Source organism: Olea europaea, unplaced genomic scaffold, assembly GCF_002742605.1.
Source record: "Olea europaea var. sylvestris unplaced genomic scaffold, O_europaea_v1 scaffold2845, whole genome shotgun sequence".
Taxonomy (NCBI): domain Eukaryota; kingdom Viridiplantae; phylum Streptophyta; class Magnoliopsida; order Lamiales; family Oleaceae; genus Olea; species Olea europaea.
Genome location: NW_019246966.1, coordinates 22,656 through 43,471, shown reverse-complemented (window position 1 = coordinate 43,471; position 20,816 = coordinate 22,656). Strand labels below are relative to the sequence as shown.

General features: G+C 36.1%; 1 protein-coding gene across 1 annotated transcript in view; it reads left to right on the top strand.

Moving 5' to 3' along the window:
* LOC111384114 overlaps nt 1-20,816 on the top strand; it is a 57,699-nt gene that overhangs the window by 19,061 nt on the left and 17,822 nt on the right. The window contains exons 10-24 of the mRNA XM_023008353.1: nt 1,648-1,768; nt 1,847-2,053; nt 2,168-2,371; nt 2,465-2,574; nt 6,242-6,338; nt 6,450-6,548; nt 7,422-7,577; nt 7,670-7,744; nt 7,831-8,319; nt 18,748-19,092; nt 19,176-19,307; nt 19,823-19,936; nt 20,023-20,207; nt 20,305-20,413; nt 20,670-20,813. Coding sequence (XP_022864121.1) covers nt 1,648-1,768; nt 1,847-2,053; nt 2,168-2,371; nt 2,465-2,574; nt 6,242-6,338; nt 6,450-6,548; nt 7,422-7,577; nt 7,670-7,744; nt 7,831-8,319; nt 18,748-19,092; nt 19,176-19,307; nt 19,823-19,936; nt 20,023-20,207; nt 20,305-20,413; nt 20,670-20,813 — 2,587 coding nt within the window. The remainder of the gene's footprint in view (nt 1-1,647; nt 1,769-1,846; nt 2,054-2,167; nt 2,372-2,464; nt 2,575-6,241; nt 6,339-6,449; nt 6,549-7,421; nt 7,578-7,669; nt 7,745-7,830; nt 8,320-18,747; nt 19,093-19,175; nt 19,308-19,822; nt 19,937-20,022; nt 20,208-20,304; nt 20,414-20,669; nt 20,814-20,816) is intronic.

Sequence of the window (20,816 nt, the reverse complement as noted above, 5' to 3'; positions counted from 1 at the left end):
AAAGTACACATATTTGGAATGGTATTATGGAAAGAATAGAGAGGAGGTTAGCAAGGTGGAAGCGTATGTATCTTTCTAAGGGAGGCCGACTTACTCTTATTAAATCCACTCTCTCAAATCTCCCCACTTACTTTTTGTCATTGTTTCCTATTTCGATTGCAGTGGCAAATAGATTTGAGAGACTTCAAAGAGAATTCTTGTGGGTAGGGTTAGGGGAGGAGAGGAAAATACATTTGGTTAATTGGGGTACTATTTGTTTGCCTATGAGGATGGGGGGACTTAAAGTGAGGAGCCTTGTTTTGTTTAATAAGGCTTTATTGGGCAAGTGGTTGTGGCGATTTGGAGTGGAGAATGAGAGCTTTTGGAGAGAAATCATTGGGGCAAAGTATGGTGTGATGGAGGGGGGTTGGTGTACGGTTTAGGGTCGTGGCTCCTATGGGTGAGCTTGTGGAGGTATATCTGACGGGGATGGAATGATTTTAGGGACAAACTAAATTTTGTGGTGAGAAATGACACTGATATTAAATTTTGGGATGACGGTGTGGCGATCAACCGTTAAAGGAGGGATTTCCTTCTTTGTACCGCATTGCGTTAGAGATTGCTGCTATGGTGGGTGATGTATTAGACATTCACAATAGGGGCTATAGTTGGAATATTACTTTTGGGAGGGGTTTACAGGATTGGGAATTGGAAGATTATTCGTTGTTTTTAACCGCTCTGCATGAGATACAAATTCGGGTATGAGATGGTGATTGTAGTAGGTGGAGGTTGGCTCGAGATGGTATTTTTTCAGTCCGCTCATACTTTCAATCCCTTTTGGGATTTGTGGAGAGTTCATTACCTTGGAAGATGGTGTGGCAAAGCAAATTGCCTCCACGGATAGCATTTCTATTGTGGACAGTTATTCGGGGGTAGGTGTCAACGGTAGAAAATATTCTACGAAAAGGATTTTATGTAATCGAGTGGTGCTATATGTGCAAGAAGGATGGAGAGACGATTGATCATTTATTCATTCATTGTGATGGTGTACGTTGGCTTTGAAACATTATTCTGGCTTCTCAATCAATGAATTGGGTGTTACCTAGGCGTATAGAATACGTGGTGCGGGCATGGAGGAGAAAATTTCGCGATAAGGATAGCAAACTTCTATGGAATCTTATCCCGAGATGCATTATATGGTGCATATGGAGAGAACGGAACGATAGATATTTCGAAGGCCAAACAAAGACAACAGAGCAGATAAGAGAATTATCTTACTTGACTTTGTATACTTGGTTTAATGCAGTGGCTAAAAATCGTGTTGTGGGGTTGCCTAATTTCATGTTGTTCCTTTCATACTTAAAGTGATTGTGTACCTCCCGTGTACTCTCTTTTAAGGAATAAAATTCTCTGATTACCTATAAAAAAAAAAAAAAAATGTTGTCATGAATTATCACATTGACCTTTCCGACTCTGAAATGGTATTGTTGTTCATGCATTAATTTTCAATGCTAATCCAATTATGTGAAAATGGTTGAAGTATATGTCATAAATTAGTATTTTTTTGGTATCTTGTCTGGAAATATATATACAGTATTGCTAAATATTTATAATGTCATTCCACTTGTCTACATAGAATAATTACAGTTGACTTCCATTTGCTTCTAGGTTCCTTTTGGATTTGGATATTGCAGCGCCCAAAATTACTATACCCACTGAATTTTGTCCAGATAGTATTCACCCTACTAAGCTTCTACTTGACTTGGGAAAGTTAGTGATTCGTACAAAGGTTAGTTTCCTAAGCTTTGGAAAGTGATTTTGCCTAATTCATTTTCAGTCGTATTCACATTCTGAATAATATGTGCAGGATGATGCTGAATATGCTTCACCTGAAGAGATGGGTATGTACTTCCAATTTGATCTTGTTTTGAGTGATGTATCGGCTTTCCTGGTTGATGGTGACTATCACTGGAGCCAAGCTTCTCTGAACAGAACTGATTGTTCCTCAAAGTCTAGTGTTCTTAGTTTTCTGCCTGTTATTGATAAATGTGGGGTATTTCTAAAGCTTCAGCAGGTAATAATATTCGAATTGTTTCCAATTCTGTATTACTTTTATGCCCTGACACGGCATTTAGTATCAACTAGATGGACTAGCTTAGGATATGAGGCGTCCAATTTGGCTTTTCAGATTCGATCACAAGTTGCCTCCTTTCCTTCAACAAGGCTGGCTTTGAGGCTACCCTCTGTGGGTGTACATTTTTCTCCTGCTCGTTATCATCGGTTAATGCAAGTAGCAAAGCTTTTTCAAGGCAAGGAGGGCTATCAGGCTGACCTTGTGTGTCCTTGGGATCAAGCTGATTTTGAAGGGTGGTTGTATCATCTTACATGGAAGGTCACTTATTTCTATTCTCTATAATATCTCCAAAATTTTGGTAATAATTTAATATGATTCCAGAGCCAATTCTTCTTTCATTTTGTTGTGTAGGGTGTTGGAGGTAGAGAAGCTGTATGGCAAAAAAGATATTTCTGCATAGTTGGACCTTTTCTGTACCTGCTAGAAAACCCTGGTTCTAGATATTATAAGCATCGTTTCAGGTTTGGACATTACCATTTGCAATTGTTTATAATTGATTTGCGTACTTATCTAGAGAAAAAAATGGGAAATCATTGAGCATTCTTTAACAGTAGCAAGTTATAATTCATCTTTCTTGAACATCCCATCTGGAAAATGTGCTCACACAATCTTACTCAAGGATGATGAGCCAGAAGACATAAAAGCACCTGGACATTGGAGAAGGAAGACGCCAATTGAGAGAAAGAGAAGGTGTAGGAGTAGAGAGTGGGGGTAAGAAAAGATAAAAATGGAAAAACATTAGCTGAAGTGCACGTGATTCTAGCACTGATGTGTAGCCTTTTCTTACTCTTACATAAGATATCACAATAATTGAAGCTTTCTTTTTATGGTGTTTAGCGACACAGAGATGAAACTAAAAACTGAAGCCAGAATTCACGTTTCCTTATTTTCTCCAATGAATGATATACACCACTTTACATCTTTTATACTACAATAATACAAATAAGAAAGGAAAACAATCTCCTAATTTGCGAGATTAATATTAGCCTATCAATTTCCTTCATTGAGGAAAGATTTAGGTATCTTTCCATATTCCCTCTTTCCTACCATATTCTAGGTTTCCTACACTCCGGCTCAAGTTGGATTGTAGATATTAATTAGATCCAACTTATAGATACGGTCGTTAAAAGTTTTTTTGAAGCAGTCATTTGGTAAAGGTATATGCAGTTTGCTGCTTTGTAGGTACATATACCATGTAGATAACTCCATCTTCTCATGAAGTCTGTATCAATTTCTACATGCTTTGTGCGATCATGTTGAATAGGGTTGAGTAATGCTAATGACTGTTTTGTTATCACAATAGAGTTTCGTAGGCAATCTCACTTCAATTTTTAATTCCTTCAAAAGTTTTTTTAATCATATTCCTTCACATATCCCTCGTGTATTTGCTCTGAATTCTCCTTCGGCGCTACTTCACATATCCCCTGATACCCTCTTTTGAAATTTGATCTTACAACCTCTATACCCAACAAGTATCGCATTGGTCCCAAATCTTTTACTTCAAATTTAGAGGCTAAGCTTTTCTTTAGACTGTTTATCAGAGTTATAGTCTCTAGTGAGAATTATGTTGTCCACATATATGATTAGAATTGTTATTTTCCCTTCTCCAAATAATTGAAAGAATATAGTATGATTTGATTGTCCTTACTGATATCCTTGATTTCTTAACACTTTTGCAAATCTATTGAACTAGGCTCTTGGGGACCGCTAAAGACCATATAGTGATTTCTTGAGTTTGCATATCCAATCTTTTTCATTCCTTTATAGAAATCCGGTGGCACTGTTATGAAGACTTCTTCTAATTTTTTGTTCAATAAGGCATTCTTAAGATCCAGTTGTTGGATGGGTCAATTCAAATTTGCAGCTAGAGATAGAATAACTCGAATTGTATTCAATTTTGCCACTGGTGCGAACGTCTCCATGTAGTCTATACCATAGGTCGTCGTATATGCTTTGGCAACAAGTTGGGCTTTATATTGCTCCATTCACCATTGTCCCATCAGCTTTGTACTTCACATTAAATACCACTTCAGCCAACATGTATTTTTTCGTTTGGTGACTTAACCAGATTCCAAGTTTCGTTTTTTCTAGAGCCCGCATTTTATCTATCACTGCTTCTTTCCATTTGGGAATTTTCAAGGCTTCTTGGATGTTCTTTGAGATTTATTTATTGTCAAGATTAACAGTAAAAGTACGAAAAGTTGGTGATAGAGCTTGATAAGAAATGAGTTTTGAGATAGGGTGAAAACTACATGAACGGATTATCACTTTGAGATCCGGTTTTGTCAGAGTTTCATTAGGCCCCTTCATCGGTTTTGACTCTTTTGATGCCTCAGGTGCGAGGTATTCTTTGTACTTTGATTTTGCCTTCTTGAGTAAACAAGTGTCTGTTTATTGCTTTGTTTATTTGCATTTCCCCCTGATTTCAAGTTTCTTTCCTTACACGACATATTAGACGTGACAGATTCAGTATTTGTTAGTTCGGGGAAGGTCAAAGTCGGAGAATTTGTTAAAGAACCGATCTTTTCTCAAATTCTCCTCTTTGAAGAGAGGGTCTTTTTTTTTTTTTTTTTTTTTTTTTTTTAAATAAGTAAAGAGGGTTTTTTGAAATATCGTGTATTTTTAAAGAAGGTGACATTGAGGCTAACAATTACTTTTTTGTTTATGGATCACAACATTTTTATAGCCCTTTTAAGTAGGAGAGTATGGTTTGATGGTGATAGTGAACATGAGCAAATGCCGTGCAACCAAACACTTTCAGAGACATCAGATTGTGTTTAAATCATAGAATGAAAATTGATAAATACGGAATAGACATCCGATTTTTCCTTTAGTAAATAGGCCCAACAAATGTGATAAACCATTTAGTGTGTGCGCAATTAGGGATTCGGGAAGGTCTCCATAAGTCACTGAATCAAAGTGAATAGCTTCAATGATTTGTATATGGAATTTTGGATCAGAGGTATGCAGATGTTTTGCAAGTTCAAAGTTTTCACACAGAAAATCAGCAGACGTTTTATTTACAAAGGTTGAAGTGATTACAAGTCGTAAGTAATGAAAATTATGGTGGCCTAGTCTAAAATGTCATAATAGAATTTCACTATCCCTATAAACAGATGTAGAATCACAAATCGCAATTTAACGTTGTTTACTCTCATCAGCTTCATTAAATTAGTACAGCCCCTCACACTTTTTAGCACTGCCAATCGTCTACCCCAATGAAAGGTCTTGAAATACACAATGAGACGGAAGAAATTTAGCGGAGCAAGTGGAGTCTTTGTTTAGTTTTGCTAAAAGACAACAAATTACAAGACATTTGGAATGTGCAAGACTGATATTAGTTACCTGGGTGACGAACCAGGGGGGAAGGCCGTTACTCCTCAGGATTAGTCGGGGGAAGCTCGAACCTTTGAATCATCAAAAAAAAAAAAAAAAAAAAAGAGAACAATCTCCTGATTTGGGAGAATAATATTAGGCCTTGTTTGATTTTCATTCTTTCCAAAATACATTTTTCTATCTTTTCTTTTCAACTACACATTATTTATTAAAATAATATTACACGTAAATCAAAAAAATTTCCTTATTTTTTAACTACACATTTTCTATCAATCTAAAATGATTTTTTTTCATAAAAATGGGGCTCAAACACCCTTTTAGCCTATCAATTTCCTTCATTAAGGAAAGATTTAAGTATCTTTTCATATCCCCTCTTTCTTACCATATTCTTGATTTCCTACAAAAACATGAAGAGGATAGAGTGAAATCATTTTAGAGACTAAATAAGAGAAGGAAGTTGAATGTCGTAGAGAAAGCTTATGCATATAGACATGAGAAAATCAGTTCTATTGTAGTGTTCACGAACTAGTATGGGCCAAAGATATTTTTATTTTTACATTGGAAGTTGCATATTTTGGCCCCTGCCCCAGTCACTGTCAGGACTCCTCTATCCTTGAAGTGCCTGAGTTATTATATCACACCGCAAGATATATAAGCTACTAGAAATCACTTCCTATTCATTCTTTTTATTTTTTTATGTATGCTAGTATCAGTAAGTACAAATTTTGCGTTGTTTAAATAGTCCTGCAATTTTCCTTTCAAAAAAGTAGTTTGCAATTTTGGTTGTTCCAGCCTACGAGGGAAACAGCTATATCAAGTTCGTGCTGGCACTATTGACAACGTGGAACATGTATTGGCTGTTTCCGATGCTGAACGCTCCAATTTTAAGGTAGTCTTGGAAGCGTCACCTGAAGTTACTTTAATTCTAGTAATTATTTGAAGTTCTCATATCTGTGTATTACAGATTCTTTTGTTTTGATATGAGTATCCTCCTATGTAGGTTGTGGAAGATGCAAATGCTCTCATTTTACGTTGTGACTCTGAAAATGAAAGGAAGATTTGGCAAAGATACCTTCAGGGAGCCATTTATCGTGCATCAGTATGTCTATATATTGTCAACTTTTTGCCAACTCCGAAATGGCTCCAATATATAATATCTCCTCTTAAAAGGCTGTGGCATCTAAGTGCCCATGCCAAGACTTCCAAAAATCGTATTGAATAGTTATTTTATTCTCTCTCTCTGTGTCAGTGATAGAATTTCATAACTGGCATTCGATGATGAACCTTTTGCCTTTTTGAGTGAAGTTTGAAACATTTCGTAACTGGCTTCCAATGGTGAACCATTGGGCTTTTGGAGTGAAAGTGTGAAACGTTCAATGATTCTTTCAGCAGAAGGATCATATGTGGATTTATATTTTCAAACATGGAGGATAAACTGGGTCCATAAATTTTTGTAATCCACTCGTTCAAATATCTATCTGGCCCCCAGTTTACCAGGAATAGATTTAACTCCTTGTTGCTATTAATGTACGAGTATTCTTTAAATAGTCAAAGCTGAGATAGTAATGCACTCAAACTGATAACTGTTTGTTAACATCACAGGCTTTTAATCCATAAATTATGACTAGAAACAGTTGGTGTGATACAAAGCAACAAATTATCTGATTGTCGTTTGCTGATAATATAATTGAGAAATTTCAAAGAACACTCTGCTAGTTTTGCTTTTAGCATCTGCGAAGATGATTGAACGAACTGTTTGGTTCACCTTGTATTGTACATAGGACTCTTCAGTGTTCTTTTGAAGGTTGATGACTGCTTCTTTGCAAATTTGACCTGTAGGGATGAACTTATGTGCTGATATGATGTTATCCAGTGCGTTGCCAAAGAACTTACTTTCACCAAAAAAATGTTCATTGTGGACTCGTATTGTTTTTTTGTAACTTGCCAATGACAATTGTTTCGTATTGTGCAGGTGCCTACTCCCATCATTGGTCTAACTGAAACCTCGTCAGATTCAGATGATTCTGAAATTGACAACCATGATTTAATGGACTCGTCAAAGACGGAGACTTTGTTTTTGACAGGGGTACTTGATGAGCTCAAGATACATTTCAATTATAGTAGCCAGGTAAGCATGGTTAGTTTTCTCTGAAGCTACGGTTGTTTGGAAATACTAACAAAAATGTTGAATATTAATTCTTTGTGCATATATTTATGCAGAATGATCAGAACTTTACGAAGCTGCTTCTTGCGGAGGAGAAGCGCTTATTTGAATTTCGAGCAATTGGTGGGCGGGTAAGATTGATATTGAAGTCTCTATTATTTCTATCTCGGGCATTGATAGCCACTTGTCGTAGGATTCAGGTTTAATCTTTATGCAGGTTGAACTCTCGATTAGATCAAACAATATGTTCATTGGTACAGTTCTTAAAGCCTTGGAGGTTGAAGACTTAGTTTGCTGCAAGGGGACGTCTCAAGTCTGTTTCCTGGCGAGAGCATTCAATAAGAATGCAGACACGTCTTCCCTTTTGGGTGATACTGAGATTCCAACACACACCAGCAATGACTCAAATCAGTGTGAAGGAGATGATGAGTTCTATGAGGCATCGGAGAATCTAAATGATTCAGTGGATAGTCCCATGTCACCAGCTGATGCAGTGGAGTATGCAAGTTCTCAAAATATTTCGCAATTAGGTAGCTCAGCCTTGAAAGCCCCAAGTTTTACTCGCATTGCTGGTCTACTGCCTTCTGATGTTACTCACACTGAAGCTGGTGGCATGGAAGTTACTGATACCCTAGACAGTTTTGTCAAAGCTCAATTTGTCATCTTTGACCAGAATTCGCCCCTTTACACTAATGTTGATAATCAGGTAAGCTGTTTCTCTAGTTAGGTTCTTCTCGCGCTTTGTATTTCCTCACATGCACTATTTTCTAGTTGTCGTACCTTCCAATAAAAAAATACATTTTTTGTATTTTTTTATTATTAAAGTTGCATAATCTTTTGTTTTTATGCATCTTTAAGTATAATTGGGTCTTATCTGGTACATACATCATACAATCATATGATGTCACAAATGAGAATAAGGTTTAATAAATTTAAAAAAAAAGAAAAAGATTTGACTCTTGGTATAATAATAAATTAAAAAACTCTAGTGTGAGTATATATTCTAGTAGCAATATAGTGGAAGTTGTTGATAAACAGTTTGGTGAAAAACTTTGGAGAGAAGATTATTATTCTCTCTTGTTTACTTCTGTTATATAGAGATAATAAAAGTACGTACATAGAAAGACACGGTACAAATATGAAAATGAAATTAACCTAATAGCCTCTTGCCTAATTTACGTTATTTTGACTTATTTATTTCCTTAACACTCTACCTCAAGTTGAAGCATATATATCATATAGCCCAGCTTAAAACTAAGAAACCTCAATCGATTACCATTCAACGATTTTGTAAACATATCAGCAAGTTGATCTCCTGTTTTCACAAATTGTGTACCTATATCACTACTCATTATCTTGTCTAAAACAAAGTGACAATCAATTTTAATGTATTTGGTTCTTTCATGAAATATTGGATTGGATGCAATATGAAGAGCAGTTTTGTTATCACATAACATCAGAATAGGAGTAGGAGGTGAGAGATTGATTTCTTGAAGGAAGTGCTGCAACCAACTCAACTCACTAGTAGCATGAGCCATTGCCCTATCTTTTGCTTTTGCACTCGACCTTGCTACTACAAATTGTCTCTTACTTTTTCGAGAGATAAGATTACCATCGAAAAAAGTACAAAAACTAGTTTTGGATCGTTTATCTGATGGCAATCCTGCCCAATCTGCAATTTTAAACCCTTCTACTCTGATATATTCGTTTGATTTATACAATAATCTAAGACCAGGAGCCTTTTAAATACTGAATAATACGTATCACAACTACCCAATGAGACACCTTAGGAGCATCCAAGAGTTGATTAATGACGCTAACTGCATAAGAAATATTTGATCGTGTAATGGTTAGATAATTCAATTTTCCAACCATACGATGATATTCTCCTGGTTCTTCAAATGGTTTTCCTCTATCCTTCAGAAGCTTCATATTAGGATCCATGAAAGTATCAACTGGACAAGCACCAAGAAAACCTTATCTCATTTAATAGGTCAAGTACATATTTTCTCTGAAATAAAATGATATCTGCCCAAGACCTAGCAACCTCAATACCCAAGAAATATCAAAGCTTGCTTAGATCTTTTGTCTAGAAATGTTTTTGTAGAAACTGTTTCGACCGAGCAATCCCCTCTTCATCATCACTAGTGATTACAATATTATCTACATAAACTACAGAAATCACATAGCCTGAACCAGTTTGTAGATGAAACACTAAATGATCTGTTTGATACCTCTGAATGTCAAATTTCAGAACCTCTGAAAATTACCCTAAGTTGGAGATTGCTTTAATCCATATAAAGGCTTTTTCAATTTACAAACATTATTCTGGTACTCCCTCTGAGCAACTAATCTAGGTGGTCGCTCTATATAAACCTCTTCATTCAAGTCCCCATGAAGGCATTTTAGATATTCAATCGAAACAGTAGCCAACCAAAGTTAGCAGCAATAGAAATCAAAATGCTAATAGAAGAGATCTTAGCAACTGAAGAGAATGTTTCATCATAATTAATAACATAGGTTTGTGTGACCTTTAGCAACCAGTTGAGCTTTCAATCGATTAACAGTCACATCAGGATTGAATTTCGGAACATAGACCCATTTGTTACCAACATGATGTATTCCAAGTGGTGAAGGAACGAGTTTTCAAGTCTTATTTTTATGCAAAGCAGCCATTTTTAATTCCATAGCCTTTTACCACTCACGATCAGATAAACGAAGGTGACAACGAATAAAAAATGACATTGTAGCTGATGTTCAGTTACACAAGTACGTTTACCTTTACGAAGAGCAATGGGCAATGACTCAGGATCAGAATAAATGATGGATTTAGGATCTGCAGATGGCGAGGTGATGGATGGAGACACAAGTGTCGATGGCTTAGGCCATCGAGTATAAACTTGTAAAGGAAGAGGCGATTCCGTATGAGTGGAGGACAACTCCGGTGCAGTAGATGGAGACAAATCTGGTTCTAGAGAAATACTAATCGATAGATATGGGATGTGTAAACGAATGGGATCTCGAGGGGATTCGGGAGATGTATTAGGAGTAGAGAAATAGGGTGTGGACTCGTCAAAAATGACATCGACATTTACAAAGTAGCGTTGTAGAGAAGGATTGTAGCACAGATACCTTTTTTGTGTTTGAGGGTAACCAAGGAAAATGCATTCCATAGAGCGTGAGTCAAGTTTGTCATGACTAGGACCATAGTGATAAACATAATAAACACACCCAAAAACTTTGAGAGGGAACGAGTACTATGGAGAGGAGGAAAACAAAAAAGAGAAGGGAGATGCATCGTTCGAAAGAGAGGATGGCTTGCATAATGAGATAGCATGCAATAAAGATAGCATCACTCCAAAGCGTTTATGAACATGCAAATGACAAAGAAGAGTACGAGTAACTTCTAACTAATGACGATTTTTGCGCTCTGTAACTCCATTTTGTTGTGGAGTATAAGCTAAAGATGTTAGATGAAAAATGCCTTTGGAAAAGAGAGATGTTGCGAAAGAAGCAATCATATATTCTTTGGTATTATTGGACTGCAAAATACATATTTTCTGGTTAAATTGAGTTTTGATCAAAGTGTGAAAGACTTGAAAGATAGAAAGCAACTCAGATTGATTTTTCATCAAGAACAACTAAGCCATATAAGAATAATCATCCACAGAAGTGAAAATGTTCGAATTGATTAGAGGAAATATTAATTGGTCCCCATATATTGGAATGAACTATCTCAAATTAACTAGAAACATGACTAACAGATCTTAAAGGAAAAAGACACACGATGATGTTTACTAAGTTGACACGTTTCACAGTCAAGGGAGGACACATCACAAAGACTCACAACTTGATGTTTTAAAGTGGAAAGAGAAGGGTGACCGAGACAACAATGTCACTGCATGGGTGAAAGAGGACTGAAGAGCTCGATGATGAGGGACTGGTGAAAGATTCAGGTAATATAAGCTAACAACTTTATGCCCCATACCAATTATCCTCCTCTTCTTGAGATCAAAAAAGACATAAGGAAGAATAAAATGTTACAGAACATTGGAGAATTGTGGTAATTCTACTAATAGCCAATAAGCTAAAGGGAAAGTCAGGAACATAAAGAACAGTTGACAAATCAATATTAGGACTAAGGACATTGTCCACGCTTACAACACTAGTTTGAGAACCGCTAGTAAGAGTGACGTGGAAGAAGTAACGAATGATAATCAAGAAGTAGACGAGCCAGTCATACTTTTTGTTGCTTTGGAATCGATAATCCACGAATTTTGAGAGGATGACAATAGACAATGAGAAGATGCAATACTTGACTGGGCGAGAGGTCGTAGAAGTGGAAGTGACCTGTTTACAAGTTAAGAACTCAACATATGCATCCCGTGGTATAGATTTAAAATCAGATTCTGGTGATGAATTGGAGTTAGCCACTGGTCCAAATATTGGGCGATGGCGCCCTCATTAGACGAGGCTTGATTAACAAAACTAGATGGTTTGCCGTGTAAGTCCCAACAATAATTAACAAAGTGACCTATCCGACCGCTGTATATTCTTGAGGTTCATGATTTTCCGAACGACCAATGCCTCTAATGTCTCATCCACCTTGAGGTGTAAAACCACGTCCTCCACGACCACTACGTCCAACTCTGAATGAGCCACCACGAGCAATAAAAGTAGAATGATCTTCGTTGCGTGTACTATGTGATAGAGTAGAGCATTGAATACGAGAACATGTCTCTACAAGATTGGGAAGCTTTTTTTCGCCCTATATTTGTGCCCGGATTGCTTCAAACTTTGGTGGAAGACCAGTAAGAAATTTAACAACATCAATATCTTCATGCCATTTTTCCATAAACTTCAAATCAAGGGAAAGAGGGTGCATATTTCTTTCCTGATACATAGCTAAAAGCCTATCATAATATTCAAGGAGGCTGGAGTGGCCCTTCTCAAGCTTAAAGTATTATTTACACGTCTCATAGATCCGAGTAACATTTTCAGTTTCAGAATGTAAATGTTTGAGATACTCCTAAATTTACTTAGCCGTAGACATATAGAGACATGAAGATCCGATATGAGACTCAATACTATTGATCATAAGTCCAATAATTGCGTTATCCTCTTGATCCCATCGATCGTTGAGGGTAGAACCAGCCTTTGTAGACTCACTGTCAGATGACTTGGTAGATGGCTTGTCTAAAGTCAGGTGATTAAATAAACCTTTTCCCCGCAAAAATACATCAACACATCTAGCTTAATAAGTGTAATTTTTTTCATTCAATTTTTCAGGTGTCATTGGTTCCGTCAAATTGAACATCTCTATCTTGAATGACATGATACTATCCATGTAGACTCCTAACCGTAATTGAAGGACTACAAGCCAAGTAGCCCAACAATAAAACCAATACTGGTTAAACCAACATTAACAGACTAGAAATTAAAGGAGCCTACCAACCAACATAAATAACCCAACAATAAAACAAAATTAAAACTACGCAATAGGACAAACGTCAATAGGATTTAAGGAAGCCCAAGTGACCGGCCCCATAGTGGCTGAAATAAATAAAAGCAATTGGCCCAATATCAATCAAATTTCAGCCCAGATTTGTTTCCTCTCTGTGTCGAGACGGAGCCAACAACTGCGCCAGCCTGTAGTTGGGAGATCAACACAGAATTACAGACCACACGACAAATCAGCCCAAGATTACAGGTTAGTCCACACCAACAGCTGTCTTCTAAGTACCAAATCAAAGTCTGAAGCCCAATTGATCTCAAACTCAGGGACTGGCTGATCTCCACTCCGAATCACGCCACAGGTCACAAAAAAATCACAAATTAGCTCGCCAAATTTCACCTCTGGCACGAAGATGAAGCTGACTAGACCCAGAATCTCGACAGAGAACAACCTAAAAAAGCAGTATACCGAAGGGCAGAACCAAAATCAAAAAAATGGAGCTAAATATCAAAGCCTAGAACCTAGTTCTGATATGATGTTGATAAATAGTTTTGGTGAAAAACTTTGGAGAGAAGACTAGTATTCTTCCTATCCTTTATTACTATTATATAGAGATACTAAAAGTAAATACATAGAAAGACACGGCACAAATCTACGTTATTCTGACTTATTTATTTCCTTTAACTGCTTTCTAACAAAATGCATGGACTTATGTATATTACTGTGTATTTTGACAATCTGGCCCATTCTTCATGAGAGAGGAGTCTGCTAAGAAAATTCTGCAGAAGAGCCATACATCAGAACTGATGTGTAATGCTAAATTCCAACTAGTGGACCATTATTTATAAGCTTCTAGGCCTAGCTTCATCAAATCGAAATTGAAATAGGATTTTACATGCGAATTAGAACAAAATGTACTCTAAAATGGTCATAAAACAAGGGGCAAATTAATCAACTCCTAAAGCAATTTGGAGATCTAGATCTTAATTTAACATGATAAGCACGATTTAATAGTGCAAAGTTTTGCACAAGTTTAGTTCCATAAGAATTTTACCACTATTCAACTTCGATTCTCCTCGAGGAAACTCTTCCACAAGTTTTCCTTTCCATGATCTATAGGTTATCTTCTGTCTTCTCTTTCTTCTTTGATTATCCATGTCTTTCCATTTGTGCAGTATGCAGATGCATTCCCCAAGATGTTTTATATAAAACCAACTATATTGTTCCAATAGCAGCAGCAAACTGTACCATCTTATCATCGACATATCCATTACATTCATCCTACCTAAATTACTTGATGCTGTGTTCCTTAAGCAAGGTCTATTAACTGTTCTATCAAATGAACCTTTTAACCTTGTAGGGATCCTCCTCTCACATAGGATACCGATTACAGTTCTCAATTTCATCCAACCTACACCAATCCTTTGGACTGTACCTACTTCAAATCTTCGTTGTATATAATTGAACCAAATTACCTAAACCAATCATTGTTTGGGGTGAGACGATCCTCCATATTGACTCTACTATTACACTATTCATACTATTACTAAAGGTTCCACGTGGTCCCTAGTAATTCTGTTTAACGTAAAACACACATTTTAAAGTATTCTTTTAAATATCGAACTTACATTTTAACCTATCATAGTCTCATTTATTGAGGTTTTATCAACATGTAAAATCACTAAAGGACCTCATGGATACAATTCGTCAGCTCATCCACAACTAAAGCAAATATATAGACTTGAGGCATAGACTTTGATAATACACTAATAGGTAAGTCTCTATCCCTATCTGATGAAGATTGTTATTAATTTTAATCATTATTGTAAGCGTTAATGGCAGTGGGGGAAATTGAATTGAAATAAAAATATAATTATTGAGATCTTCTCCAGTCTCTCAAGTTTTTGGTATTTTGATATTTCAAATGAACGAGTCCAAATATCAAAGAATTTTGACGCCTAGATTTCTAGTAATATTAGGAATCAACAAAAATTAGAAGATTGTGTTGCAGTATTCCTTTGGAATCAACGGAACTTCGATAGGGTGTTTGCAAATTGTTTTTACGCTTTCGCGCTTACATCACTATCACTAATACTAGCATGTTTAGGAGTGATTATAAGTTGTGGGTACTATGTCACGTATAAATAATAAGCGTGTAGTAGTTGTGGGTTCTATGCAAGAGTCATGCTTTTAATCCTCCAAGGTTGTTTTTGATATTGAAACGGTTTTTTATACAAATTCTTGTTGCGCCAAAAAAATTGATTTTGGTACATTCTCGGGGTCGAGAGAGATTTGAGATTTTCTAAATAGAGTGTTTTTTACGGCTTGGAAAATCATTTTATTATTTCCTTCTTAAAAAAGAAGAATTGGCTTTCTGAAAAGATTTTAAATTCAAATCTTCTTCTTCTTCCTTTATTTATTTATTCATTTATTTACTCTCTCTCTCTCTCTCTCTCTCTCTCTCTTTCTCCCTGCTCTTCCCCATTACTTAGAAAAGTGAAGCACCGGTGAAAGATCCCACTAAATTGAATTCGGTGTCAAGGAATCAGGAAGCCCTAAAGTGCTCATGGTATCATTATGAATAGATTGGTGTATTAATCGTTTTTGGAAAGCAAATGTGTGAATAATAAGTATTTTTGATCAAATTAATTTATAATACAAGCTTTATCAAACATGCACTACATCTTATGCTTGTGACTGCTCCAGCATACATATTCTTAGTAAATATATCATTATTTGTTGCACCTACCATAGCTGTTTGGTGCGTACCCTACCGCAGGCCTTTTGTAAATTAATAAAACCATATGGGATCTTTTTCATTCTTCTTTGTCCATCTTCACTTCTAAGTATATAGCCTATATAGTAGATCCTCTGTAGCATGAAGTTTATTCTAATACCTTTGAATTACACCTTCATCTATGTTCAATGATTTATTTGTATAATTTCGTATTATGACTCCTGACTCTCTACAGCCATTCTCTATCATCTCATTAAGATTTTGAAACTTTTGTTATCCCATAAAGTACCTCCCTCATCCCGACACCCCATTTATCTATAGGAGTTCCAGCTGGGGCAATTATTTTATTCATCTTCTTCCTCTTCACAGCCGCCCTCACTTTCAAGACTTTTGAGTTCTATTTATATACTTAAAATTCAAATCTACAGTGTCAGAAAATCTCCAATGTCCACACTATGCATTTCGTCAAGTAATTTATCCAAATAATTCGTCTGTGTGTAATCTCACTTGTTCGAGATAAAACTCTGGTTTTCATTTCTATTTAATGACTCGTTTTATTATCTACTTGGCACACTATGAGACCATAAAAATGGTTTTACAATATATGAGATCTGCTGATTTGTCTTCTCCTGTGTTTTACAGGTGGCTGTGACCCTCTCCACCTTGTCATTTTTTTGTTGTAGGCCCACTATACTTGCCATCATGGAGTTTGCGAATTCTATTAACACTCAGGAAGAAAGCTGTGAATCTTTCAGTGATGCTTCCTCATCAGCAGTTGCTTCAAATGATATGTCCAAGGAGAATACACATGATGGTCAGTCGGGTGCAGTTGAGGAACCTGTAGTCAAATCTTTGTTGGGAAAGGGAAAATCTAGAGTCGTTTTCTATTTAAAGTTGAATATGGCTCGTGCTGAGATTTTGTTGATGAAGGAAAATGGCTCTAAGCTTGCTACTTTATCTCAAGATAATTTTCTTACTGAAATTAAGGTGCAATACACTTCTTTTTTCATATTGAGTTTAGCATATTATACTTATCTGAATCTGAAATTATCCATTTCTCCATTTTTTAGGTGTTTCCTTCCTCTTTTAGTATAAAAGCATCCCTTGGAAATCTTAGAATAAGTGATGACAGTCTTCATAGCAATCATATGTATTTCTGGGCATGTGACATGAGGAATCCGGGTGGAAAGTCATTTGTGGAGGTATTTTACGTCTGTTTGTTCTACTCTTAGCCTCCAGCTTATCATTTTATTTGCACGACATCCTTGTTAATATGGAATCACGTTAACCTATCTTTCTTGTTCAGAAACTTATGATAAGGGATTCGGCTTCTCATCTGTATGATAGGTTTAACTCTAAAAGTTTCCTAGTTATATTATTTCCACAGAAAGTTGAGCAATCGCAGTGGGGGAAATTGAATTGAAATAAAAATATAATTATTGAGATCTTCTCCAGTCTCTCAAGTTTTTGGTATTTTGATATTTCAAATGAACGAGTCCAAATATCAAAGAATTTTGACGCCTAGATTTCTAGTAATATTAGGAATCAACAAAAATTAGAAGATTGTGTTGCAGTATTCCTTTGGAATCAACGGAACTTCGATAGGGTGTTTGCAAATTGTTTTTACGCTTTCGCGCTTACATCACTATCACTAATACTAGCATGTTTAGGAGTGATTATAAGTTGTGGGTACTATGTCACGTATAAATAATAAGCGTGTAGTAGTTGTGGGTTCTATGCAAGAGTCATGCTTTTAATCCTCCAAGGTTGTTTTTGATATTGAAACGGTTTTTTATACAAATTCTTGTTGCGCCAAAAAAATTGATTTTGGTACATTCTCGGGGTCGAGAGAGATTTGAGATTTTCTAAATAGAGTGTTTTTTACGGCTTGGAAAATCATTTTATTATTTCCTTCTTAAAAAAGAAGAATTGGCTTTCTGAAAAGATTTTAAATTCAAATCTTCTTCTTCTTCCTTTATTTATTTATTCATTTATTTACTCTCTCTCTCTCTCTCTCTCTCTCTCTCTTTCTCCCTGCTCTTCCCCATTACTTAGAAAAGTGAAGCACCGGTGAAAGATCCCACTAAATTGAATTCGGTGTCAAGGAATCAGGAAGCCCTAAAGTGCTCATGGTATCATTATGAATAGATTGGTGTATTAATCGTTTTTGGAAAGCAAATGTGTGAATAATAAGTATTTTTGATCAAATTAATTTATAATACAAGCTTTATCAAACATGCACTACATCTTATGCTTGTGACTGCTCCAGCATACATATTCTTAGTAAATATATCATTATTTGTTGCACCTACCATAGCTGTTTGGTGCGTACCCTACCGCAGGCCTTTTGTAAATTAATAAAACCATATGGGATCTTTTTCATTCTTCTTTGTCCATCTTCACTTCTAAGTATATAGCCTATATAGTAGATCCTCTGTAGCATGAAGTTTATTCTAATACCTTTGAATTACACCTTCATCTATGTTCAATGATATATTTGTATAATTTCGTATTATGACTCCTGACTCTCTACAGCCATTCTCTATCATCTCATTAAGATTTTGAAACTTTTGTTATCCCATAAAGTACCTCCCTCATCCCGACACCCCATTTATCTATAGGAGTTCCAGCTGGGGCAATTATTTTATTCATCTTCTTCCTCTTCACAGCCGCCCTCACTTTCAAGACTTTTGAGTTCTATTTATATACTTAAAATTCAAATCTACAGTGTCAGAAAATCTCCAATGTCCACACTATGCATTTCGTCAAGTAATTTATCCAAATAATTCGTCTGTGTGTAATCTCACTTGTTCGAGATAAAACTCTGGTTTTCATTTCTATTTAATGACTCGTTTTATTATCTACTTGGCACACTATGAGACCATAAAAATGGTTTTACAATATATGAGATCTGCTGATTTGTCTTCTCCTGTGTTTTACAGGTGGCTGTGACCCTCTCCACCTTGTCATTTTTTTGTCGTAGGCCCACTATACTTGCCATCATGGAGTTTGCGAATTCTATTAACACTCAGGAAGAAAGCTGTGAATCTTTCAGTGATGCTTCCTCATCAGCGGTTGCTTCAAATGATATGTCCAAGGAGAATACACATGATGGTCAGTCGGGTGCAGTTGAGGAACCTGTAGTCAAATCTTTGTTGGGAAAGGGAAAATCTAGAGTCGTTTTCTATTTAAAGTTGAATATGGCTCGTGCTGAGATTTTGTTGATGAAGGAAAATGGCTATAAGCTTGCTACTTTATCTCAAGATAATTTTCTTACTGAAATTAAGGTGCAATACACTTCTTTTTTCATATTGAGTTTAGCATATTATACTTATCTGAATCTGAAATTATCCATTTCTCCATTTTTTAGGTGTTTCCTTCCTCTTTTAGTATAAAAGCATCCCTCGGAAATCTTAGAATAAGTGATGACAGTCTTCATAGCAATCATATGTATTTCTGGGCATGTGACATGAGGAATCCGGGTGGAAAGTCATTTGTGGAGGTATTTTACGTCTGTTTGTTCTACTCTTAGCCTCCAGCTTATCATTTTATTTGCACGACATCCTTGTTAATATGGAATCACGTTAACCTATCTTTCTTGTTCAGAAACTTATGATAAGGGATTCGGCTTCTCATCTGTATGATAGGTTTAACTCTAAAAGTTTCCTAGTTATATTATTTCCACAGAAAGTTGAGCAATCCATGGGAATGTGGAATCAGTATCTTCTGTCATGTGGACATGTCTTGTCCTTTATAGTTTGACATTATTAACAATATATCTTATGGTATTACAATGTGCCTGATACATGAAAAGATACTATTAATAATAGATGCTCTGTGATACCACTTAGCAGAGATGTAATGGAGAAGATTTGATGTTAAGGTTATATATTGTGCAGATAAATTCTTCCATATTTGAAATTCCTCCATGTGCATTTTCTGCTGTGAGTTATTTTTGAGTTAAGATTGGTTATGCCATCTCTTGGTAACATGCAAAATTTTGCTGTGAATATGCAGCTGGTATTTTGTTCATATAGTGCTGGTGATGAAGACTATGAAGGTTATGATTATAGCCTTCATGGGCAGCTGTCGGAAGTGCGCATCGTTTATTTGAATCGTTTCCTTCAAGAGGTCTTGCAGTTTTTGGTTCTCCATTGCCGATTTCTCTGTCATGAGTGTGTGCAGCGCACAGACATTAATTGTAATATTACTTGCAGGTTATCAGTTACTTCATGGGTCTTGTTCCTAGCAATCCAAAGGATGTTGTCAGAATGAAAGATCAAGGGACAAACTTGGAGAAGTGGTTTACAAGAAGTGAAATTGAAGGCTCACCTGCATTGAAGTTGGATCTTTCCCTTAAAAAGCCAATCATATTAATGCCTCGGAGGACAGATAGCCTTGAGTGAGTTTAAAATTTTCATCCAAGGGATACATGCAAAGCAGTTAAATAACTATTTAAATTATTGTAGTGAACCTCTTTCATTCTGTGATTATTGCAGTTATTTAGAGCTCGACGTAGTTCAAATCACTGTCCAGAACACCTTTAGATGGATTGGAGGGAGCAAAAGTGAACTGAAGGCTGTACATGTGGAAATATTACAAGTTCTTGTAAGATAACTTTTATGCCCTGATGTTACTTCGTAGCTGTACTGAAAAGCGGAGGAACCGACCATGTGGCTTGGCCTCAAGAATCCACATCTTTGGCTTTATATTTCTTATGAATCTTTCTCATCAATTTGTCCTTTAGTTAGCCATGAAAAAATGTGACCCAAAGTGTCGTATAATTTCAATTTGCTGATATGGATAAAAAGTGGATAATTTATTATATAATTTTTTCTTATGAAATATACGTGCTATATTGTAGGTTGAAGATATCAATTTAAATATTGGCTTGGGATCAGAATTGGGTGAAAGCATAATACAAAACGTCCAGGGTGTTTTTATAGTCATTCATAGGTCACTTCGCGACTTGTTGCATCAAATTCCCAGTACAGAAGTTTCTGTTAAGGTA